The sequence below is a fragment of the Geotrypetes seraphini genome, chromosome 1, assembly GCF_902459505.1.
Source record: "Geotrypetes seraphini chromosome 1, aGeoSer1.1, whole genome shotgun sequence".
NCBI lineage: Eukaryota > Metazoa > Chordata > Amphibia > Gymnophiona > Dermophiidae > Geotrypetes > Geotrypetes seraphini.
Window position 1 is genome coordinate 159,440,827 of NC_047084.1, and position 21,632 is coordinate 159,462,458.

The 21,632-nt window shown below is 38.7% G+C and overlaps 1 protein-coding gene across 7 annotated transcripts in view; it reads right to left on the reverse strand.

Annotated features, from left to right (window-relative positions):
• The window catches only part of LRBA (LPS responsive beige-like anchor protein), a 1,301,884-nt gene that overhangs the window by 1,213,353 nt on the left and 66,899 nt on the right, over positions 1–21,632 (reverse strand). For all 7 annotated transcript variants that reach the window (XM_033940548.1, XM_033940584.1, XM_033940558.1 and 4 more), the window contains exons 5-11: positions 17,265–17,360; positions 11,125–11,246; positions 10,842–10,968; positions 7,127–7,246; positions 5,139–5,285; positions 3,787–3,984; positions 3,230–3,363 (exon numbers count right to left, since the gene is read on the reverse strand). In XM_033940548.1, coding sequence (XP_033796439.1) covers positions 3,230–3,363; positions 3,787–3,984; positions 5,139–5,285; positions 7,127–7,246; positions 10,842–10,968; positions 11,125–11,246; positions 17,265–17,360 — 944 coding nt within the window. The remainder of the gene's footprint in view (positions 1–3,229; positions 3,364–3,786; positions 3,985–5,138; positions 5,286–7,126; positions 7,247–10,841; positions 10,969–11,124; positions 11,247–17,264; positions 17,361–21,632) is intronic.

Below are 21,632 nucleotides of genomic sequence, written 5' to 3' on the forward strand. Positions count from 1 at the left end.
TATATATCTATAAAACAAATACATAAAACATAAATGAAAAGCCATAATTATGCTTTTAAACATACAACTATAAAAATACAAAAACTAAAACAATTTTTAAGCCAATAACATATATATATGACCTGGTCTTTTCTGCTCATGTGTGGGTCTTACTGTGCTGCAGCAGACCCATAGCTCCTCCTGTTCAGCCTATATAAAAGTATGGAGGTTATAGGGCAATCTCAGCATGGGAAGTTTAGCTCACAAGCATAAGAAACCTCTGATCATTTCCAGAAAGCATTTTTTTATCCCACACAGCACCAAAGTCCATAGGGAACCTGCTCATCTTCAAGCAAAATACATCTTGGCATCCACATGTGCATTTTCAATTGACAAACTGATGGGTACACATGTAGAGGAGCACAAGGATCATCGGCGCTAACAAAATCTGACAATGTCAATTGAAAAATATTAAAATACTGACAAACATAGTAATATAGTAAACACCAAAAAGTCCAACAGGACAGAGAACCCATGGGTATAAAACAGTACAAAAGGAAGTGGGAATGGACAATGAACACTCTACTAAATATCACTGATGTAAAACCAACTTGTTTATTTCAGAAAAGGACACAAGCAGAAGCTATGGACCTGACACAGCACTGTGTTTCGGCGTCTGAGGAACGCCTACATCAGGGATCACTGTGGCATATATGTTCACAGATGACAGGTCAGGGATAAAACAGCTTGGTCCAACTAACATGCCAGATTAACCAAAATCAATGAAAAGCTATGGAAGCATTTTCAAAAAGGTAACAGAAGTTTTTTTAAAAAATTTCAGTTTTGTTTTAAAAGGGAACAGCTTGCTTCATCGGGGGGGGGGGGACGGGACATAACAAACACAATTACTAAAAATACTAAATACATCTGATCTATATAGCAATAAATTCATCATGACAAATTTCTATTTGAAAATTTACATTCATGATAGGCTTTGGAGAAAATCCGGCAGTGACCCTGCCATAAATTTCAGCTATAATTTACAATAGTATATTGCAGGGGTAGGCAATTCCGATCCTGAGGAGCCGGAGCCAGGTCAGGTTTTCAGGATATCCACAATAAATATGCATCTCAAGGAGGCAGTGCATGCAAATCCATCTTGTACATATTCATTGTGGATATCCTGAAAACCTGACCTGGCTTCGGCTCTCGAGGACTGGAATTGCTTACCCCTGGTATATTGTATTAAAAAGTAACACGCAGTCACAAGAATTTTCACAAAAATACCCTATGAACTTAAACATATATACCCTACAAGAGAGGAGGGTATATGAAAATCATTCAAATACCTTAAAAGCAGCACAAGAAAACACTTTAATGGAAATAAAGTAATATGATGTTTGAAGAGGGTAGCTTCAGAAGTAGCATTAGTAATATTTTCTCTTTGAAAAGACATTATATGCAAGAACAAACAACCAACAGGGAGGAAAATAATATGTCAAGTGAAAAGAACAGAGGAGCATTAGTTTTCAAGTAGAAGGAAAGCTACAGTTATGTGAAAAAATTAGGACACCCCATGAAATATTCAGTTCTTTCTTAAGAAATGTTCACATATCGATGCTAAATCTTATTTTTATTTATCTCTGGAAAAGAAAGTGATGTAATTGCAGGTAAACCTCAAAACGTTTCCTTGATTTACTCATGAAACAAAAGATATCCACAAAAAATGTGTATTCTAACTAAGGAATAAATTAGAACACCACAACATATCTTCCCAGTTAAAGTGGCTGAAATTACACACAGGTGTATCACATCAGGTGCACATGATTAGAATACCGTTACTCAGCATTTTGAAGGAGGCTTGCCCTATTTAAACCTCTGACATTTAGTTTGGTGTGCTCATAACTGCTGCGGTGCTATCTGAGGCCTTCAGAAAGAAGATTGTAGCAGCTTATAAATCTGGTAAGGGATTTAAAAAGATCTGAAAAAAATTTGGTATTAACCATTTCACAGTCCAGAAAATAGTGTACAAGCGGAGGACTTTCCAAACAACTGTCAACATGCCCAGGTCTGGCCGTCCAAGCAAGTTGACCCCCAGAGCAGACCGCATGATGCTAAAAAAAAAAAAGTCTCCAAAACCCCTAAAATGTCATTACGGGACCTACAGCAGGCTCTTGCTACTGTTGATGTGAAAGTGCATGCCTCTACAATCAGAAAGAGACTGCACAAATTTAACTTGTATGGAAGGTGTGCAAGGAGAAAGCCTTTGCTCTCTAAGAGGAACATCAAGGCCAGACTGAAGTTTGCCAGAGAGAATGTACACAAACACCAGGACTTCTGGAATAGTGTTTTATGGACAGATGAGTCTAAAATTGGATTATTTGGATATCAGAAAAGAGGACATGTTTGGCATACACCAAATATAGCATTCCAGGAAAAGAACCTCATACCAACTGTGATGTATGGAGGTGGAAGTGACATGGTTTGGGGATGCTTTGCTGCAGCAGGACCTGGCCAGCTCACCATCACAGAATCCACAATGAATTTTACCGTGTATCAGAGGGTGCTTGAGAAACATGCGAGACCATCTGTAAGAAAATTCAAGCTGAAGTGGAACTGGATACTGCAACACGACAATGACCCGAAACATACAAGTAAATCCACCAAGGACTGGCTGAAATCTAAGAAATGGTGAGTCCCGGAGCGGACGAGTCAAAGCCATGATCTTAATCCCATTGAGATGCTGTGGGGTGATTTGAAACGGGCTGTACATCAAGAAATCCCTCCAACATCTCACAGCTGAAAGAATTACGCATTGAGGCGTGGGCCAAACTTTTCTCAGACCAGTGTCAGAGACTGGTAGATGGCTACAAGAAGCATCTCACTGCAGTTATTTCAGCCAAAGGGGGTAACACTAGCTATTAGGGTGTCCTAATTTATTTCTCAGTTAGAATACACATTTTTGTGGATATCTTTTGTTTCATGAGTAAATCAAGGAAATGTTTTGTTGTTTACCTACAATTATATCACTTTCTTTTCCAGAGATAAATTTAAAAAAAAAAAAGATTTGACATCAATATGTGAACATTTCTTAAGAAAGAACTGAATACTTCATGGGATGTCCTAATTTTTTCACATGACTGTAGATGTCAAAGGTAGATGTTAAAGGTTGAGAAACAAAACAGGCAAAATACAAAGGCAGACAAGAATCACCAGGCCTGTGGTGCTACGTAATACCATATACACTTACCAAACAGAGGCGTCAACTTCGTCGGATGCATACTGCCTGTGATCCAACTGAGCAAACAGAGGAAATAGTACCTGCACACCTCCAATGGAATGCATAGCACTCTGGATAGAATGTGTTAGAACGGCCTTCACATCCTTAAAAAAAAATAGGCAAAACTATTACAGTTAGGTATTAGAACCTAATATACCTCCTGATCCAAAAAACAGAAATCATTACAATTTTGTGTTTTGGGTTTCTATAGGAAGGCAAAAGGGGAAGAAAACAGCAGAGCTAATACAGATTGCATAGTGCCCTGCCTACAACTTATGCCAGCTACCAATGCACTTTGCAAATACAACATCAAATCTTTAACAGTTATCTATTTATGACATTGTTAAAAGTCTACATGCTCCAGATTAAGATGCCTCATTCCTCCAGCTGGTTAATATCCTTCCACCTTTAGCTATATGACCTACTATACCCTAGAGAGAATTAAACCACAAACACACCTAATTATGAACTATATTTTGCAATACTGAATTGATAACACCAAATCAATTGTTAATTTAATACTGTACCTGCAGCATAAGGGCATGTGGCGAATGAACAAAAATAGATGGGTTATCCTTGGGTGATGATTCCAGGCAGAGCTGTGCATCTGTAGCCCTTGGGTTGTACATGAACGCAATACAACTACAAAGTTTGCCATCATACAACAATAGTTTGTGATGTTCAGGAAGAAAGAGATCACTTTCTGCCTTAAATTTAAATGTGCCCTGTAAAAACAAATACAGTACATCATTTCTATCATGATTCATTTCAATTTAACGCAAAACAGCAGAGGTTACCTGGCTCTGAAAAGCAGGTAAATGCAGTAGGCAATTATGCACAGCCTTTCATCCAACTGATTTACTTTGCTCTTTAAGACTTCAGTATTTAAAGTTACTGAAAACTCTTTTTATGGATTCTATGTTCGGCAGAACATAGTTACTCCATATTTTCAAACCACAGACAAGAGAATTTAGCCAGCAGTTTTCTCCTAAACTAATGGTTAGTTTACCTATATTTTGAACTCTAATGCTCTCTTTTCTAATAGTTTTCATTTCAATTGGATAACCAAAAAAAAAAAAAGTTTCCTCTTGCTCTGCATCACTCTCAAAATAGATTTTAAAGTTTTTGTTTGGCAATTTAATATCAAAGCTAGCTATTGCCAGATATTCCTTTTCTTCTCCCAGTCTAAAATTTCAAATTTTTCTACTCTCTCTCTTTCTCCAAGGCCAAAACAAAATCGAAATTTTAATCTATATCTAGCAACAGAACTGCAAAAGAAGATAAGAATACACACAGACAAGAATTGAGTTACTTCACCTCAGTTTAGCATATTTACCCATCTTGTAGCTGCCATACAACTTACCTTGAAGTGTTATCATATTGGTCTATCCTGTTCTATTAATGTAAAAGGTTTGTAAATACAATGCTGATACATAATGTTCAACTTAGAGTAAATAGATACTGTGAACCGTAAACCTATTTACCGATATACCAAGAAAAAGTGAGGTACTCCATACTTGCTCCTCATAATGGTTAACACTACAGTAGCTTACAAACCATAGAGAAGATTTAGTGTAGTCCTGGAGCTATCCTAGCCATAACACCTACTAGCCATATTCTAAAACCGAATTGATAAAATGCTCTTAAATGGGTTCCTTGTTGTTTCTAGCCAGAATGGATAAATCTGTGGGGTGGATAATATTCATGCGTCATAGTACCAAGCCCTAGCAGTAAAGGACTTGTCAAGTACATTGATAATTGCCTGTCAATGCACTGTCTGGAAGTATTTAAAAGTCAAAGGAGTAAAGATTGACTTGGTTCCAGTTAGAACTATATACTGTAGTAAGAGGAAAGCCCATGGATGAAAAAAAAGAATTACCTTGTATCCAGGACCCAACTGGTAGATAGCAAAGATCTGAGCAGCATTCAGAGCTTCACTAAACAGATACACAGCTGCCATCTGACCACAAAATACTCGATTAGCATCTGCTGTTTCAGATGATCCCAAGAAGCATTTGTCAAATGTCTGTTAAGGCAGAACATAAAATTATCGATACAAAACAAAAACAACAATTACACCAAGACAGAATGGAGAGACAGAAGACTACCCCACCTTTTTTTTTTTTTTTTACTAAGTCATGCTGCCAAGCAGCGCAAGCTAAATGCCGAGCCACCAATAGGAATAGAATAGGTGACTCAGCATTTAGCTCGCATTGCTGAGCAGCGTGGCTTTGTAAAAAGGGGGGAGGGGCCAATACTACTTGTCAAGAAGTTCAACAGTGCATCTATGTAGCAATCAAAAAATGTATCAATTCTATTTATTATTGGCTCGCTTATAAATATATATAAACATACTTGGGCAACTCACTCATAAATCATCAATCCTTTATGCTCACAATATACTATATACTCAAAGTCTTCAGCTTTTAATTACCGCCACCTCTCACTGCCCAATTGTTTTTGAAAGCGGGTAGATTTATGTGGATATTTCTTCACTGGTCATGGCATTATTTTAATTATTTTAATAAAATTCACGTTATGTTGTTTATACTTTTTTTTAATACTTTCTCACACATTTTTGTCATGAGTTTTATAATTCTGAAGAACCAGCTACACTTATCTTAAAGCTGTTCTATTGCGCAGTCTGGAGAGACAGGTCCTGATAATTAAATGCTGAAGACTTTATAAGCATATATTGTGAGCATATTTTGTACACACTTGGGTGAACAGAAGGATTGGCAATAAATAAATGGCCATATCCAAAAACAGACGACAAGTAGTAAATACCATGCAAACAGTATTAATTGATGCTTAAATATTTAAATTAGCTCTCTAGAACAAAGTCAACTGAACAGTAAAGACCAGATAATTTATACAAACTTTTCAAGGTTAGTACTTTATTATAAATGCATCCAAATATAAAAGTGGCAAGGGAAATGCTTTGATAAAATCCCACAATTTTTGCACTACCTGTAAATCCCTCTTTTGTCTATCCCGCATTTGCGTATTGTTTAAGAAACAAGAGATATTTACTCTTTGGAATATGTTTCCAACTATAGTATAATTAGTCGACTGACAGCTTTCCTAATTTCTATTAGCATTTCTTCATTTCTATCATGGTGGATGGTAGTACAGCCCTGCCAGTATACTCCCCTTCACGTATGGCATTTCTATCCGCAACTATTCCAAACCTGTTCCATGTAGAATGCTTATTTTGTTTGACTCAATTCCCTCCAATTTGATCCACTATTATTGTAATATAGCTTTTACCCTGTTACTAGTGTCCAATTGATTGTGCTCCTCCTCCAGGTCTCTGAGATGCCTATCATCTCTAGAATATAACTCTCATCAGATATAAAGTGTTCTAGGAAAATTTTGAAGCCCCATTTGTTGAGGCCTTTCATGCTACAGCTTAATTTGTTGAGATGTAGTCTTGCAATTAGTTGAAGTTGGTTTGTGCATATTAAGACAAGCTTTTAAAAAAACAGACAACTTCAATTTTATCTGCCCAACAAGTCAACGAGGTTAAAATGTTCAACAAGGGTAGAGCACAAAGTGCATGTAATACGCTTGCTTGCAGGCTCTGCACAACCTACCGTAATGAAGCCTAAAAAGAAACACTTATGAGAGGAAGTAGTTTCACAGACCTTATAGGGCTCTATAGAAGAATCGTAAGTTCTTCTGGCATATGGCAAACTTCAAATTTCTACAGAAATTATACCACCATATGGTCTCAAAAATAACAATTTGCCACTATACACCTGTGTGTAACATTTTAGCATTTGAATGGAGAGATTGGTGATTCTTTAGAAGTAGAACCATCTCCCTGCACCCATCCAAAACATCAACATTTATGAGTGTACTTACGTCACTTGTGTTGACAAACCAAGTTATCTCGCCATATGATGCCAATTCACCATTGACGTAACACCGAAGCTCACTGTTCTTCCAACGATTATAAATGTGCACTATTGACACCATATACCACTAAACAAAGAGAGAAAGACAACACCTATCACTAAATGTTTAAATAACCTTGCAAATCAGATTCACAACTATGAAATCATTTTGCATACACAAAAGGAGGGCAAACCACACATACAAAAAAATATATATAGTTACCTGCAGAAGCACAGATGTAACTGTGGACAGTAGGATACAAGTCCACAGTTAAACAAGCATGGGTAAGAGCCACCAGCTTAATATGTACTAAAATATTTTGAGTGGCTTTAGTGCACATGCACCACTCCTACCTGCCACTGTCATGCAGAACCCCCCACTCTAATATTTAGACAGAATAAATTCAATTCCCTTGGGAAGGCAGGTAGGTACATGAAGGATTTGTATCCTGCTATCCATGCAGAATGCCTGCTATAGTTATCTAGACTTTCCCTGGAGAAGCAGCAGGTTATCAAGCCCTCACAGCACAGTCCCCCAAGCTACTACCTACCTTCAACAGAAGGTGCTTGCGGGGGGGAAGTTTTAAAAATGTGCGGTGGCAGGCATGTGGGGGAGATATTTTTTAAATGGGCTTGAGACGGGGGATTTTTTAAATGGTACCGGGGGGGTTTAAAAAAATTGTACCTGCAGGGGGAGGGAGGGTGATATAGAAAGGTACGGGGGATGATAAAAATTCTGAGCAGCTGTCTCGGGAGGGAGAATGGGATTTAAAAAGGTATCCGGGGGGGGGGGTTTCTGGATGGCTGGCCTAGAACTGGCTGGCTGCTGGCTTTGGGCTGCCTGGCTGGCCTGTGGCTCCCTACCATTAGACGTGCCCACCACTAGATGTGCCCTGTACCCTGTCCCGGCCTACCATTAGACCACCAGAGGGGGGACAGGGTACAGGGCACATCAGAATTTTTTTTTCTTGGTTTTTCCTCCTTTAGAGGTGGGTGCATCTTATGGTCAGGTGCGTCTTATGGAGCGAAAAATACAGGTATTTGGTAAGTTATACTACATTTCTTTGAAGGGGTGAATAAAGATATGGATAAAGGTGAGCCGGTTGACATCATATCTGGATATTCAAAAGGTGTTTGACAAAGAACCTCAAGAGTGACTCCCGAGGAAATTATAAAATCATGGAATAGAAGGCAGTGTCCTATTTTGGATTAAGAACTGGTTAAAAAGACAGAAAACAGGGTTAAATGGTCAATATTCTCAAGGGTTGCTGACAATGCTCTAGTTGGAATAACTTCTTCTTAGGTGTCATTGACTCATGCTCGAGCCCAACAGAGTTCATGAATTACAGATTTTTTTTAAAAAAATTGTTTGCTCTAGTCTGGTAAGATCCTCCAGCTTCATCCCCATGGTTGGTTTCAATGTGTCCAGCTATTTAATTGCAGGTTGTCCTCTTCATCTGGAAAAACTATTAAATTAAATTTGCTGATGGCAAAGTTGTTCAAAGTTGTCAAATTGCCTGAGGATTGTGAAAAACTTGCAAGAGGACCTTGTGAGACATGGAGACTGGGTATCAAAATGGCAGATGAAGTTTATTATGAGCAAATGCAAAGTGATGCATGAGGGAAAGAGGAACCTGAAATATAGCTAAGTTCCACATTAGGCATCACAGCCGAGGAAAAAGATCTAGGTGTCATTGTTGAGGATATGTTGAAACCCTCAGCTCAGTGTGCAGCATCAGTGGCTAAGAAAGCAAATAGAATATTAGGAATTATCAGGAAAGAAATAGAAAAAGATGAAAATGTTATATTGCATTTATATTGTTCTATGGTTTGACTGGATCTCAAATACTGTGTGCAATTCCGACAATAGGCATGCGCAGGAAGAACAGGACAAGAGTCTAGAACAGACATGGGCAACTCTGGTCCTCAAGGGCCGGAATCCAATCGGGTTTTCAGGATTTCCTCAATGAATATGCATGAGATCTATTTGCATGCACTGCTTTCAATGCACATTTATTGGGGAAATCCTGAAAACCCGATTGGATTCTGGCCCTTGCCAAAAGGATCACATCTATGGAGGCCTCTATGGACCACAAGACCTAGAGAGAGTCCCATGCTTGCTTTGTCCAGAAGACAATAAATCTAAGAGCACAGCTTCTGTCTGTGTGCCTCTGGCAGATAAACTTGACCAGCTGGCGTTTCAAACAAGATCCTGATAGTCTAGTGACTATATTGGGGTCAAAATGTCATTCCTCTAATTCACAATACAACCCAGGCCTTCCAGAACCTGGACCACCTGATTCATTGTGCTCTGACCCTCGGCCAATGAGGGGGCTCTGATCAGCCAATTGTCCAAGTATGGGTGTACCTGCAGCCCCGTCTTCCTCAAGGGAGCTGCCACGACCACCATCACCTTGATAAAGGTATGAGGTGCCCTTTCCAAGCCAAAGAGCAGAGCTAAACTGATAAAGACTTTCCAGAACAAAAACCCGGATGTTGAGAATGGCCAATTTTTCATGTCATGGGTCCATAGGCAGTTTGAAATAACTTCTGTAACTGTATTTTTTTCCACATAAAGGACGGTATTTAGATTGTTGTATTCTAATCTAATCTAATCTAAATCTTGGGTTTATATACCGCATCATCTCCAACAGGTGGAGCTCGACACGATTTACATGGTTAGGAAGCAACGGAACTCCAGTGGGTTTATAAAAGTAAGTAAGAGAGAGGTTAGGTGTGATAATAATAGGGAGGGGACGGGTTACGTTTTGGAGAAGAGCCAAGTCTTCAGAAGCTTACGGAATGGTAGAAGGGGGCTCAAGTTGCGGAGAGGGGAAGGGAGACTATTCCAGAGCTGAGCGATTCTGAAGTGGAGGGAGGACCCGAGTTTACCGACGAGGGAGATACCCTTTGAGGAGGGGAAGGATAGTTTTAATTTTTGCGTGGATCTGGTGGAGAGTGGGTTTGAGGAATTCCAGGATAGAGGAATAAGAGGTGGAAGGATGCCGTGGAAGGATGTATTATAATTGTTTGCTCAAACAGAATTCATTAAAACCTCAATTGGTTTGTTTTTGGCGACTTTAGTCACCTTTTCCCAGAGATGGTCACATTTGAGCCACATTCACATCTAGGGACCACTGGTGCAGGCAAAAGACTGTCAAAGAGTTGTCTTTCCCTACTAGCTCTATTTAAATCATACAAGTCATTACAATAATTTCTAACAAGTAAAACATTAAAAAGAAAAATTTTCTCATGTTGGCTCTTAATTGAAAAAGCTGCACAGTGCTGAACCTTAGCAATTGTAATAAGAAAATATATAAAATAAAACCTCAGTCCAATTTGACCAGTATCACTGAGCAACGCTTTAGGGGATGAGATTTTCACTTTTAATGATGAGACTAAGACAACTTTAAAAAGCCACAACTTTTATAGCAGGCATGATCCGAGTTAAAGCATGTCAGCTTAACTGACCAATTTTTTTATTGTTTTTATCAAAGGAAAAGAAAAATAAAGCAGTAATCTAGGAAAAGGTTTTACCATACTTTACATATATTTATTCTAAATTTTCATTGTTTATGACAATATTTTTTTTTTTTAATTTAAAAGAATTTACCCAACCTCCATAAAATTATCTGTTTCTTAGCATGATCATAATATATCTATCATTAACACTATATATGTACCTTCTGTGGCTTGAAATCGTACTTTACACAGTGCTGAAAGCCTTTCCCCTTTGACTTTATTGATGTTACAATCAGGCAGCCTCCAACAAAGTGAGCAGAATAGCCAAGACCTTTGTTTGTTCGGAAACTAGAAAGGAAAAACAATGTGCACAGAGTTAATAAGTAAACTGAAATCCAATAATGTACAAAAATGGATTGGAAAAAGTCAGATGTGCCACAGAACCAAACAGAGGGTATAGTGAACAAATAAGGATTTGAAGACACTGGACTACAGAGTACTCACCAGTACAAGTAAGGTTTATCCTTATCCACATTGATGTTGTTTACTGGGTCCATTCGTAACCAGGTATGAAACGTAAAGCCATTCTGATAAGGCCACTTAGCTATTGGAGGTAAGGCAATAGCCTAAAAAAAAAAAAAAAAGTAATTTAACCAAAAACTCTTCACTTGGGTAGTTTATTCATATAGCTCAAGTCAACATTTTATAAAATATTTAAAAATTCAGGCATCCAAATACCTGTCAAATCACCAAAAATAAAGTCTAGACCCAATACTGAATATGAAAAGCTTCCAGTTAGGTCATAAAGAGCAACATGATGAAAGCACAGGTGGCTACTAGCTTTTAAAGCTTAAGATTTGTCAGTTCCAGTTGCTGGAGAATATAAAATATTCTAAAATGTACACCAAACATATTATAGGAAGCTACTCTCAAAATATGAGATTTGGAGTGTCTTGACTCTGTGATGGATACCTTGAATTGCCTCAGCATTGCCTCTGCCTCAGTATCCAGCTGGGTCTCAAGAAAGTAAAGGTTGATAATTTATGAAATTCAGAAAGGAGCCAAGTGCCCTTCAACTGATGCATAATTTATGGTCTGAGAAGTAAATGTTGCTCTTTTAGCTAACATAGGTTTCAACATTATTCATGCAAGGAAGCATAATCTAGCTTTGATAAAGTTGGAAATACTACTATTTCTAGGGCACTACCTGACGTACACACGAAGGCAACAGTCCCTGCTCGAATGAGCTCACAATCTAATCAATTAAGACAGATAGAAACATAATGGTAGATAAAGACCAAATGGCCCATTTAGTCTAACCAGCCACAGTAACCATTGTCTCTTTCTCTCTCAGAGAGATCCAAGGATGCCAGGGTAGGGGATGCAGTTAGAGGGAGATGGTAAAACTGCTTGCTAGAGTGATGAGCAGAGGAAGAGGGTTAAATGTTGAAGGCAATCTTGAAAAGGTAGGCTTTCAGTCTATTTTTGAACAAAGGAAGGGAAGGGTAGGACGTATGGCCTCAGGTAGTCTATTCCAGGCATATGGGACAGCAAAATGAAAGGAACAAAGTCTGGAACTGGCAATGGAGGAGAAGGGTTCAGATAAATAACTTTTCTGAAGAACGGAGTTTTCGGGTAGGGTATAGAGAGAGACAAGAGAGGAGAGATACTGAGCGGCTATAGAATGAACACCCTTGTATGTTAGCAATAAGAGTTTGAACTGTATGTGAAGGCAGATAGGGCACCGGAGTGCTCAATTCAATGTTGAAGAGCTCATTTGCATGTCCGTGTTGGAGACTGCTAGAAACCTCGCTAAAGACAAAGATAAGCCATTTTGATAATCCACTGCTAAAATGAAAACAGTTTAGTGATGGTGTTAAAAAGTTTTTGAGAATCTGGGCCCAAATATCTTCTTAGTCATCATGTAATCTCATTTGCATAGCATCTACTGAAGAAGCACAATCAACATAACCCACCCTTAAACCTGCAACATGGCAATTTGAGTCAGCTAAATTATTTTACCAGAGGTCAATTAATCCAATATATTTCTCTACATGACAAATCAGAGGCAGGAGAAAAAAGTATCACGAATATCTGAAGGCAGCTCTGCAGTAAGAAGCTATTTCCAAACCTAAATGTGACAATTTGCTCACAATTGATTAGCACAATTTGGGAGCATTTATTCTTACCAATACCTTTTTCAACTAAAACTTTCCCAAGTTGTTTTGGAGTTACTATATTCAATTACTACGGCTGTATACTTTAACTTTAGAGTAGAAGTAAAAATCTTCCTATGAACACGTTGACATTTACTACCTCCTTAGTGTCAAGAGAATGGGTCACATCAAAGTGGAGGAGGAAATCTTTTTTCTGAAGGGCCCCACGGTGACAAGAAGGCATCCACTAAAACTTAAGGGAGGAAAATTTCATGGTGACACCAGGAAATACATCTTCACCGAACGATGGAATGATCTTCCCCACCAGGTAGTCAAGGCCAGTAGCGTGCTCGACTTCAAAAGTCGATGGGACAAACAGGTGGGAGTACTACAGAGTTATGCTCAAACGATAGATACTCCAGGGAATAAGGGTTCTTGAGTAGGCAGACTAGTTGGGAGGGAGGGTTCTTGAATGGGCAGACTTGTTGGGCCGTCGGCCCTTTTCTGCCGTCATATTCTATGTTTCTATGGCCCTTGCTTGATTTAATGATCCTTGAGGAAACAGGATCATTTGCAGGAACCTACTGCACAGAATTAAATCTTCATTTCAATCATACAAGCATTTACAATCCAGATTTTGGATGACAGTGGTTGAACTATAGTGAACGTTGGAGCTTAAAATCTCCTTACTACAGTTTACAAGAATAAAAGGATTTCCCCATGGAACCTGGATTCTGCAAAGTCTCATGGGTACCTTCGTTTCACATCATGTGCTGCAGTCGGGTCCAAGTGCCAGCTCCAGGTGATCTGTCATCAGATATAAGGGCAGACGCATCACAGCCCTGAGCAATAACTCTCCTCCACAACTGCCAACTCACTGAACATTGGAACATCATAGCTGCATATACAGACATTTGATGAAATATTAAGAGAAGCGTTCAACTTTGGGAAGTAAATTTATTAAAGATTCTCCAGGTCAACTTTTGAGGCCTTTGCAGTCTGGAGGAGTAGGCATCCAAGTGGTTAGTTCTCTCGAGCAACCTGCAGCAGAGAAGGCATATGCGCTGGTGGAGGGAGGACCTTGAATGTTTATCTGTCCCTCCTTTAGCCTTTGGTGGAATTTTCTTTAATCCATCCAAAGAAACTATTTTGAAACAATTTAGCAAAATATTCCAATGTGGCTGAAACTAACATCTAAGATTTCTTTTATGAGCCTCTATGCAGCAACATGCTATTAAAATCCATCAAGACTGAGCACAAATAGTAGCAATTGACACCAAGCTGACTAAACGCCAACCTATGCGCATATTAGAATTCCACTTTAATGAAAAATAACTGTGCTTTGCAAAAAAAAATATTGGAAAATGCGAAAACTTTGAAGTCAGAAATTGTAATCTATGTTTCATAAGTTTTCCAAGCACCCATGATTTAAGTGCTATTTGCAGAAGGTTTTGAAATTACCTGATAATCTTTGCAACCAATGTTGCATCTAAGCTGCGCGGCCACATACCTTTTGGTAGGAGGCCGTGCAGCTGCACAGTCCCATTGCACAGTCAGTACATTAGGACCTCCAACCCTACTCTGCCGCTGCTTTCCCAAACCAGCAGCAGCAAACGGAAACCCAGCCACTGCAGGACCTTCCTGCACTTACCTGCGTCTACTGGTCAACCCCCTCTGACATCACTTTCTTATTCCTGGGCAGAGCTGTTAGCTGTGAGAAGGTGCAGGAAGGTCCTGCAAGGGATAGGTTTCAGTTTACTACCGATGCTTCTGGATCAGGAAAACAGCAGCAGGAAGAGGGCAAGATTTTGGATAGTAGTGGGAAGGAGAGCGTGGCGGGGCAAAAACTGGATGGAAGGGGGAAGAAAAAAAAGGCACATGCTGGATGGAAAGAAGGGATAAATATAAAGGGCACATGATAGATGGGGGAAGATGACAATTAGTAAGATACTGGAGGGGGGTGAGGGAAAGAGGTGGCAAGCTGTAAGTAGACAGTGGAAAAAGAGAAATTGAGGACTGGATAGTAAGATAGAATTTAGTCTAGGTAGAGGCAGAAAATAAACTGAAAGGAAAAGGAAGAGAGAAAAACAACAAACAGGAAATTCAGGCAGGAGAAGTGAGAAAACAAGGATAGAAGCCAGAAACTGGGAACTGGAATAAGCAAAGGTATAAAAAAGAATTTTCTTTTTAACATAAAGTAGTGTGGTAGCTATGTTAATAACAGCATCTCATTTACATTTTCTATTTTTTTAAAATCTATTGAACTAACTTTAATACTTTTTTAACTTTCAGAGACCAAAACTACCTTCCTCAGGTCAGAAAAGGATACTATAACAATATGCTCTATTGACCTGAGGAAAAGGCTTTTGGCCTTTGAAAGCTAATTGAAAAATGTATTTAGTTCAATAAAATAGTATATTTTCCTTTTCTTGTTTTATTTGTATTTATTATTTTGTAAGATTGGAATGTGTCAGTTTTTGACATTTACATCTGCTATCTCTATATTCTGCAAAGTATTGGGGGACATGCATCACAGTTTCTTTTTCTCTAGTATTGCACTGTAAGCAGAGTTTGTCTTCTTGGGGGTTCAGAAATGGCTTTGTGTTGGCACTTGCAAGATTAATCTGCATTAATCTGATTGGTTTAATTTTCCAATCAGTGTAACATAGTAGATGATGGCAGATAAAGACTTGAATGGTCCATCCAGTCTGCCCAACCTGATTCAATTTAATTTTTCTTCACATTTTTTTCTTCTTAGCTATTTCTGGGCAAGAATCCAAAGCTCTACCCGGTACTGTGCTTGGGCTCCAACTGCTGAAGTCTTCATCAAAGCTTACTCCAGCCCATCCATACCTTTTCACCCATTGAAGCCCACCCCAGCCCAACCTCAACCAAAAGGTCATATACAGATACATACCGTTCAAGTCTGCCCAGTGTTCTAGCACCCATTGTAGTGCTGTATTTTCCTAAGTAAGCCCTTGTTGTGTGACTTGTAGAAGTTACTGCTATTAAGAACATAAGAATTGCCACTGCTGGGTCAGACCAGTGGTCCGCTCACATAGCAGCCTCCATGTCAAAGACCTGTGCCCTAACCGAGACCAGCCCTACCTGCGTTCGTTCTGGTTCAGCAGGAACTTGTCCAACCTTGTCTTGAATCCCTGGAGGGTGTTTTCCCTTATAACAGACTCCGGAAGTGCATTCCAGTTCTCTACCATTCTCTGGGTGAAGAAGAACTTCCTTACGTTCTGTCCCCTTTTAACTTTAGAGAGTGCCCTCTCGTTCTCTCTACCTTGGAGAGGGTGAACAACCTGTCTTTATCTATTAAGTCTATTCCCTTCATTATCTTGAATGTTTCGATCATGTCCCCTCTCAGTCTCCTCTTTTTTATTGTATGTTACAATTGCTCTATAGGTCCCAAATGACATATGTTGTTTTATATTACTTCACTTTATGCCTTATATTGAATTTACACCAAATCTCTCAGTAATAGCTCAAGGCAAGTTACTTTCAGGTACAGTTGGTATTTTTCTGTCCTTGGAAGACTTACAATTTAGGTTTTGCATCTGAGGAAAAGAAGGGTTAAGTGATTGTCCAAGATGTTAAGGAGCATCAGTAGGAATTGAACCTGGTTTCCCTGATTCTCAGTCATTAGGTACAGTTAACACAGATCATATCTAATGTTTGGTAACTCAACAGAAAATTAAAGGCTAGCAGAGCTACAATATTCAGAAGGATATTTCAAGATGTAACTAAGAAAACCCAAAGCAGAAGGAAGAATTTATTTTACTTAAACTAAAGGCGTTCAAATAGGGCACATTTTCTTCTGTAAGATTGAGATCTGCTAAATGTTCTCTTCAATGACCCAGTTGACTGCCTTTAAATCAATAGCAGGAAGACTTTCGTGGGTGACAAATGACCCTTCTGGATCTTAGATCATGATGTAGTATGTCTACAGAAATGCACCTGCCTTTTCTGCCATGTTGAGAATTTAGTAATTTTCTTTTTGGATATCTCATTTAAAGACTGGATTCTTTATTGATTTTTCTTAACATTATTACTTTAGTAGTTTTTTTCATTTTCTGTACTAGTGATTAGTGCTTGTTATTCAAACTAGAGACTAGATAGGCCACGTGGTCTTTATCTACCTTTTTTAAGTTTTTATATAAAATTTCAATAAATTAATATATTTTTTAAATTTCCATTTTAAGCTACTTTTTGAACGAAAATGGCCTTGATTTACAAAACAATTCAGTACAATCTCATTTATCATTTTTCCACCTTTTTCTGAAATATGTTTTCTTGAAACAATCAAAGTAAAATTTCATATTCAATGTTGATTCAGTTTACCATATTCATTCCCAGCCTGTACTATGCTCCTCACAACATGCCATACTATAGAAATTGCAAGCACTAATGAATAAATTATTGTGCCAGTCACCACCATTGAAAGAAAAACTAAAGATCAGTGGGCCTTGACTAGATACTTACTGCAGCACTTTTTCCTGGAAAGTTGAAGAAAGCATCCGGCCCGTATTTCTGAGGCATGTGCTTTAGAACAGACAATAACTTTACCGCATGTGGAGGCTATTTAAGGGGGGAAAAAAAATTTCAAAATATTTAATACAGTATTAAACTTCTCCGAAATCACCATATATAGTAATATGATATAGTATGCATGTTATATAAAGTATAGTTGATTCTCATTCTTCTCAGCACCCATTGGACTTCCCGCATAAATACCTTGACAAGCTCCCTCATTCTAACCTAAAGCTTAGGAAGCAGCTTCTCAGGCATGAAGAAAGACAGGTTTATCTTACTTACATAGGCCCGATTTTATATAGGTCGCCTAAAAATAAATCAGCATGGCACTAAGCGTGATGCTAGAAAAGTTAGGCACACTTTATAGAATTACACTTGGCGCCACCTAAGTGGCGTTAAGCATCATTAGCATTCCATATTTACGACAGGTTTTCTTCACCTAAATACCGGTACTTAATTCAAAGAGGCACCTAACTCACAAACATACTCACAATCCCTATGCCCACTTTTAGGCAGGTGCTTTGGACTAGGCACCTCCTTTTTACTGAAAAGTGTTTTTTGAGTTAGGTGCCTAATTTCCAATTAAATCCAATTAACAGCAATGAAGTGTTAAATGTCAATTATTAGCACCAATTAAGTCTATTAACATTAAGTTAGGCGCACTGATATAGGTGCCTAAATTTAGGCAGACTATATGGAATTTGTCAGATAATGTTTCCATTATGATAAAGCTGTCAACCAGCAGGAAGAAATCAGCTACTGTGATGAATCCTACAGATGCTTCTAATTGGATCACAAGTTCTTAATTCTGTCAAAAACAACCTAGACTGGATCCTTCAGAGCAGAAGTGGGTCATGTCCACTTTAAGCATAAATGCGTAGTTGAAATAATGCATAAAGACTAAGAAGAAAAATTGGGATATGTTCACCCCTAACCAATTCTGTCACCTGACGAGCAACATTTTTTGTACTCGCTACTTTCTACGTAGTCTTTGGAACAAGAACAGGTCATGCCCATACGTAGTAGTATCTCAACTCTGCAAGACGTGTAGATTGCTGACAGAGTAAAGACAATTCAGAAATTGCATGTTCTTTTTACTGAAATTTTGTCAAAGGTGAATGTTTAAATTATCTTGTGATTTTTCTAAAATTGAAGTGGCTTAAATCTAAGAGTCCTCAAGAAAATATTTACTAATGGACTTCCCCTAATAAAAGGGAAGATTCCCTTTGTCCCTGCCTTAAGTTTTAGAAGGCAGCACATGGAGAACACTTCTGCATCCAGATTTCAATTAAATTACTCAAGGTTACCCAACAGCCAGATAACAATAGAGTACCTCATTTCCCTTTGCCAGAGCAAAGTCTCACAAAAGCAACTGCTCTACTTCAATGTTACCATGAGATGAGGCCCTTAAGCATTTCTCCAGATGCTGGAAACCAAAAACAAAGCTGTATGTCAGTACTGTTCCAACCATCTAACTTAAAGATACTGTTACTCCTACATAGAAACATGACAGCAGATAAAGGCCAAATGGCATCCACTATCTTCACCTCTCTGTAAGAGATCCCACATGTCTGTCCCATGCTTTCTTGAATTCAGACACAATCTGTCTCCACCACCTCTACTGGGAGATCATTCCAGCTAATACCCTTTCTGTAAAAAAGTATCTCCTTAGATTAGTCTCACCACAGTCTTATATATAAGAGTATCAATACCTCCTTTCTTAGTAACATAATAAAGGACGGCAGATAAAGACCCGAATGGTCCATCCAGTCTTTACTGGACATTCTTCTCCCTATGCATCCTAGCATCCTTCCAGCTTCCACTGTCACCTTTTCAATTTATTTGGCCACCATAAGATCATCACATACTATCACACTCAAGTTCCACTTCTCTTTCATGCAAAAAAGTTCTTCACCCCTAAACTGTACCGTTCCCTCGGGTTTCTGCAGCCCAAATGCATGACCTTGCACTTTTTAGCATTAAATCTTAGCTGACAAATTTCAGATTATTCAGACCTACAGAAAATAAGACTCCATTCTCTGTTAACCATGCATAGAATGAAAAAAAGATGCTTCAGTCAAAAGACTGGATTCCAGTCCAATCCAATGGGGATTAACCACTGCAGTTAAACAGTTACCCAGTTTCACTGTCTTCATGGTTTCATCTCCTAAATTTGGTAATGACATGGTTCCCAATTTTAAGACTGTACCGCAAGGGAGATGAGTTTACAGGACACTCTTGGGTGTCACATTAAGGCCACTTCATAGCAGCCCTGTAAACTCAACTCCCTTGCGGTAGTCTTGAAATTACCTGGGAACCCTGGCTCTTACCTCTTTTCTCATCTAATGATTTCCCCACCCATATTTTTTTTTAAATTGTAAACTGCTTTATTATGCCCTTACTTAAGGTGGTATACCTGTAGACTTCTAATAAACTACAGTGAACACCTTGATCCCTATTCTATTTATTTATTTTAAAAAAATTTATAAACTGCTTATAATCAAAGTGATGAACACAACAACATAGATATTATTAAAACACATTAAATATCCATAAAGTAAACAAAATTAACATTTGCATTTCATAGTTGTCAAGATGGAGTTCTTATTTCATCTTACTGCATCCACTACGTCAAACCATAGGGTCAATGTATAGCCAAAATAGGTCAGTGTTCCATCTGTACACATTGCATAAAGGCATTGACAAACAGTTCAACTTTTCCTGAAATTTATGCGATCTTTACATAATCTCATAACCCCAGGGAGCGAGTTCCAGAGTTTTACATCCACTACTGAAAACATGGTATCCCTCATTTTCTTATCACACATTCTAGTTTCCTTGTCATTCACAAGCCTCGTACCACCCTCAGATTGTAACCTGAAGAATATACCACCTGGTGCATTTATGAAAGCACCTTGTGATAATATATTCACTGTGGGATTGGAAGCCAATGCAAAATTTTCAGGACTGGGATGATTAGATGTATGCAGCCTAAGGGAACTGAGCTTCAAGCTCCTAGGCCCATTTTGCTGAACAATGCAGTATGAAACCGTCTGTCAGGGTTGACTCTCTTAACCAGGAAAGGCAAAAGCTGCTTTGTGGCTACCAAAACAAGGTAATGCTTAAGGATCATGAAAACAAGGGATGGCTTAGAGAACAACTCCGAGCATAAATTAAGACTTACAAAAATCTGGAGGCATAAATGTTATAAATGGCTGCAACTGAAGCAGGCCATTCAGGGGTTCCCTGAATGGAAAAATCTTAATAATCAATATAGTTTAGAATTCCTATGCTTCCAAGCAGACTTTCTGGGACACCAGGCCGCAGTGGTACAAATTAATATCTGGATTGTTGAATAAAAAACCAAGGACAGGTCTTAGAGACATTTGGAGCATTGAGATTAAGCACAAAATTATGGCATCTCAATGGCCATGTATTTGGTCTTGGAGGACGAGATGTACAATGTCAGCGTCTATGAAGCAAATGTGGTTTTTTTACTACATAGAGCTTTCTGGACCCCTGTTCGTTTAAAAAAGTTAGATAGCTCTAAATCTGATAGATGCTGGCATTGCCATCTTGAAGCAGGGACTTTAGATCACTTGTTATTCTATTGTCCATATATACTAGAATTTTGGACATCAATTTGGAACCAAATTAATTGCCTTTTAGAAAATCATGTGGCATTATCATATGACACAGTATTATTTGGCATGGAAATAAGGGCAAAGAAACAAATTTCCTTTAATAATAATAAATTATTGCTCATTTTAATAGGGGTTGCCATTCAACAGATCACGTACAACTGGAAAGCACAGTTACTTACCGTTAACAGGTGTTATCCAGGGACAGCAGGCAGCTATTCTCACATATGGGTGATGTCATCGACGGAGCCCGGAGCAGACTTGCTTGAAGAAACTCGAAGTTTCGAGTCACCCGCACCGCGCATGCGCGAGTGCCTTCCCGCCCAGTGCAGAGCACGTCTCCTCAGATCAGATAGCTAGCAGAGAAGCCAACCAGGGGAGATGGATGGGTTGTGAGAATAGCTGCCTGCTGTCCCTGGATAACACCTGTTACGGGTAACTGTGCTTTATCCCAGGACAAGCAGGCAAGTATTCTCACATATGGGTGACCTCCAAGCTAACCAGAATGGGATGATGGGAGTGTTGGCAATTTAGGAAAATAAATTTTGTAATACTGTTTGGCTAAACTGTCCATCCCATCTGGAGAAAGTATCCAGACAATAGTGAGAAGTGAAGGTATGAACCGAGGACCAAGTAGCAGCTCTACAAATTTCCTCAATAGGTGCAGATCTGAGGA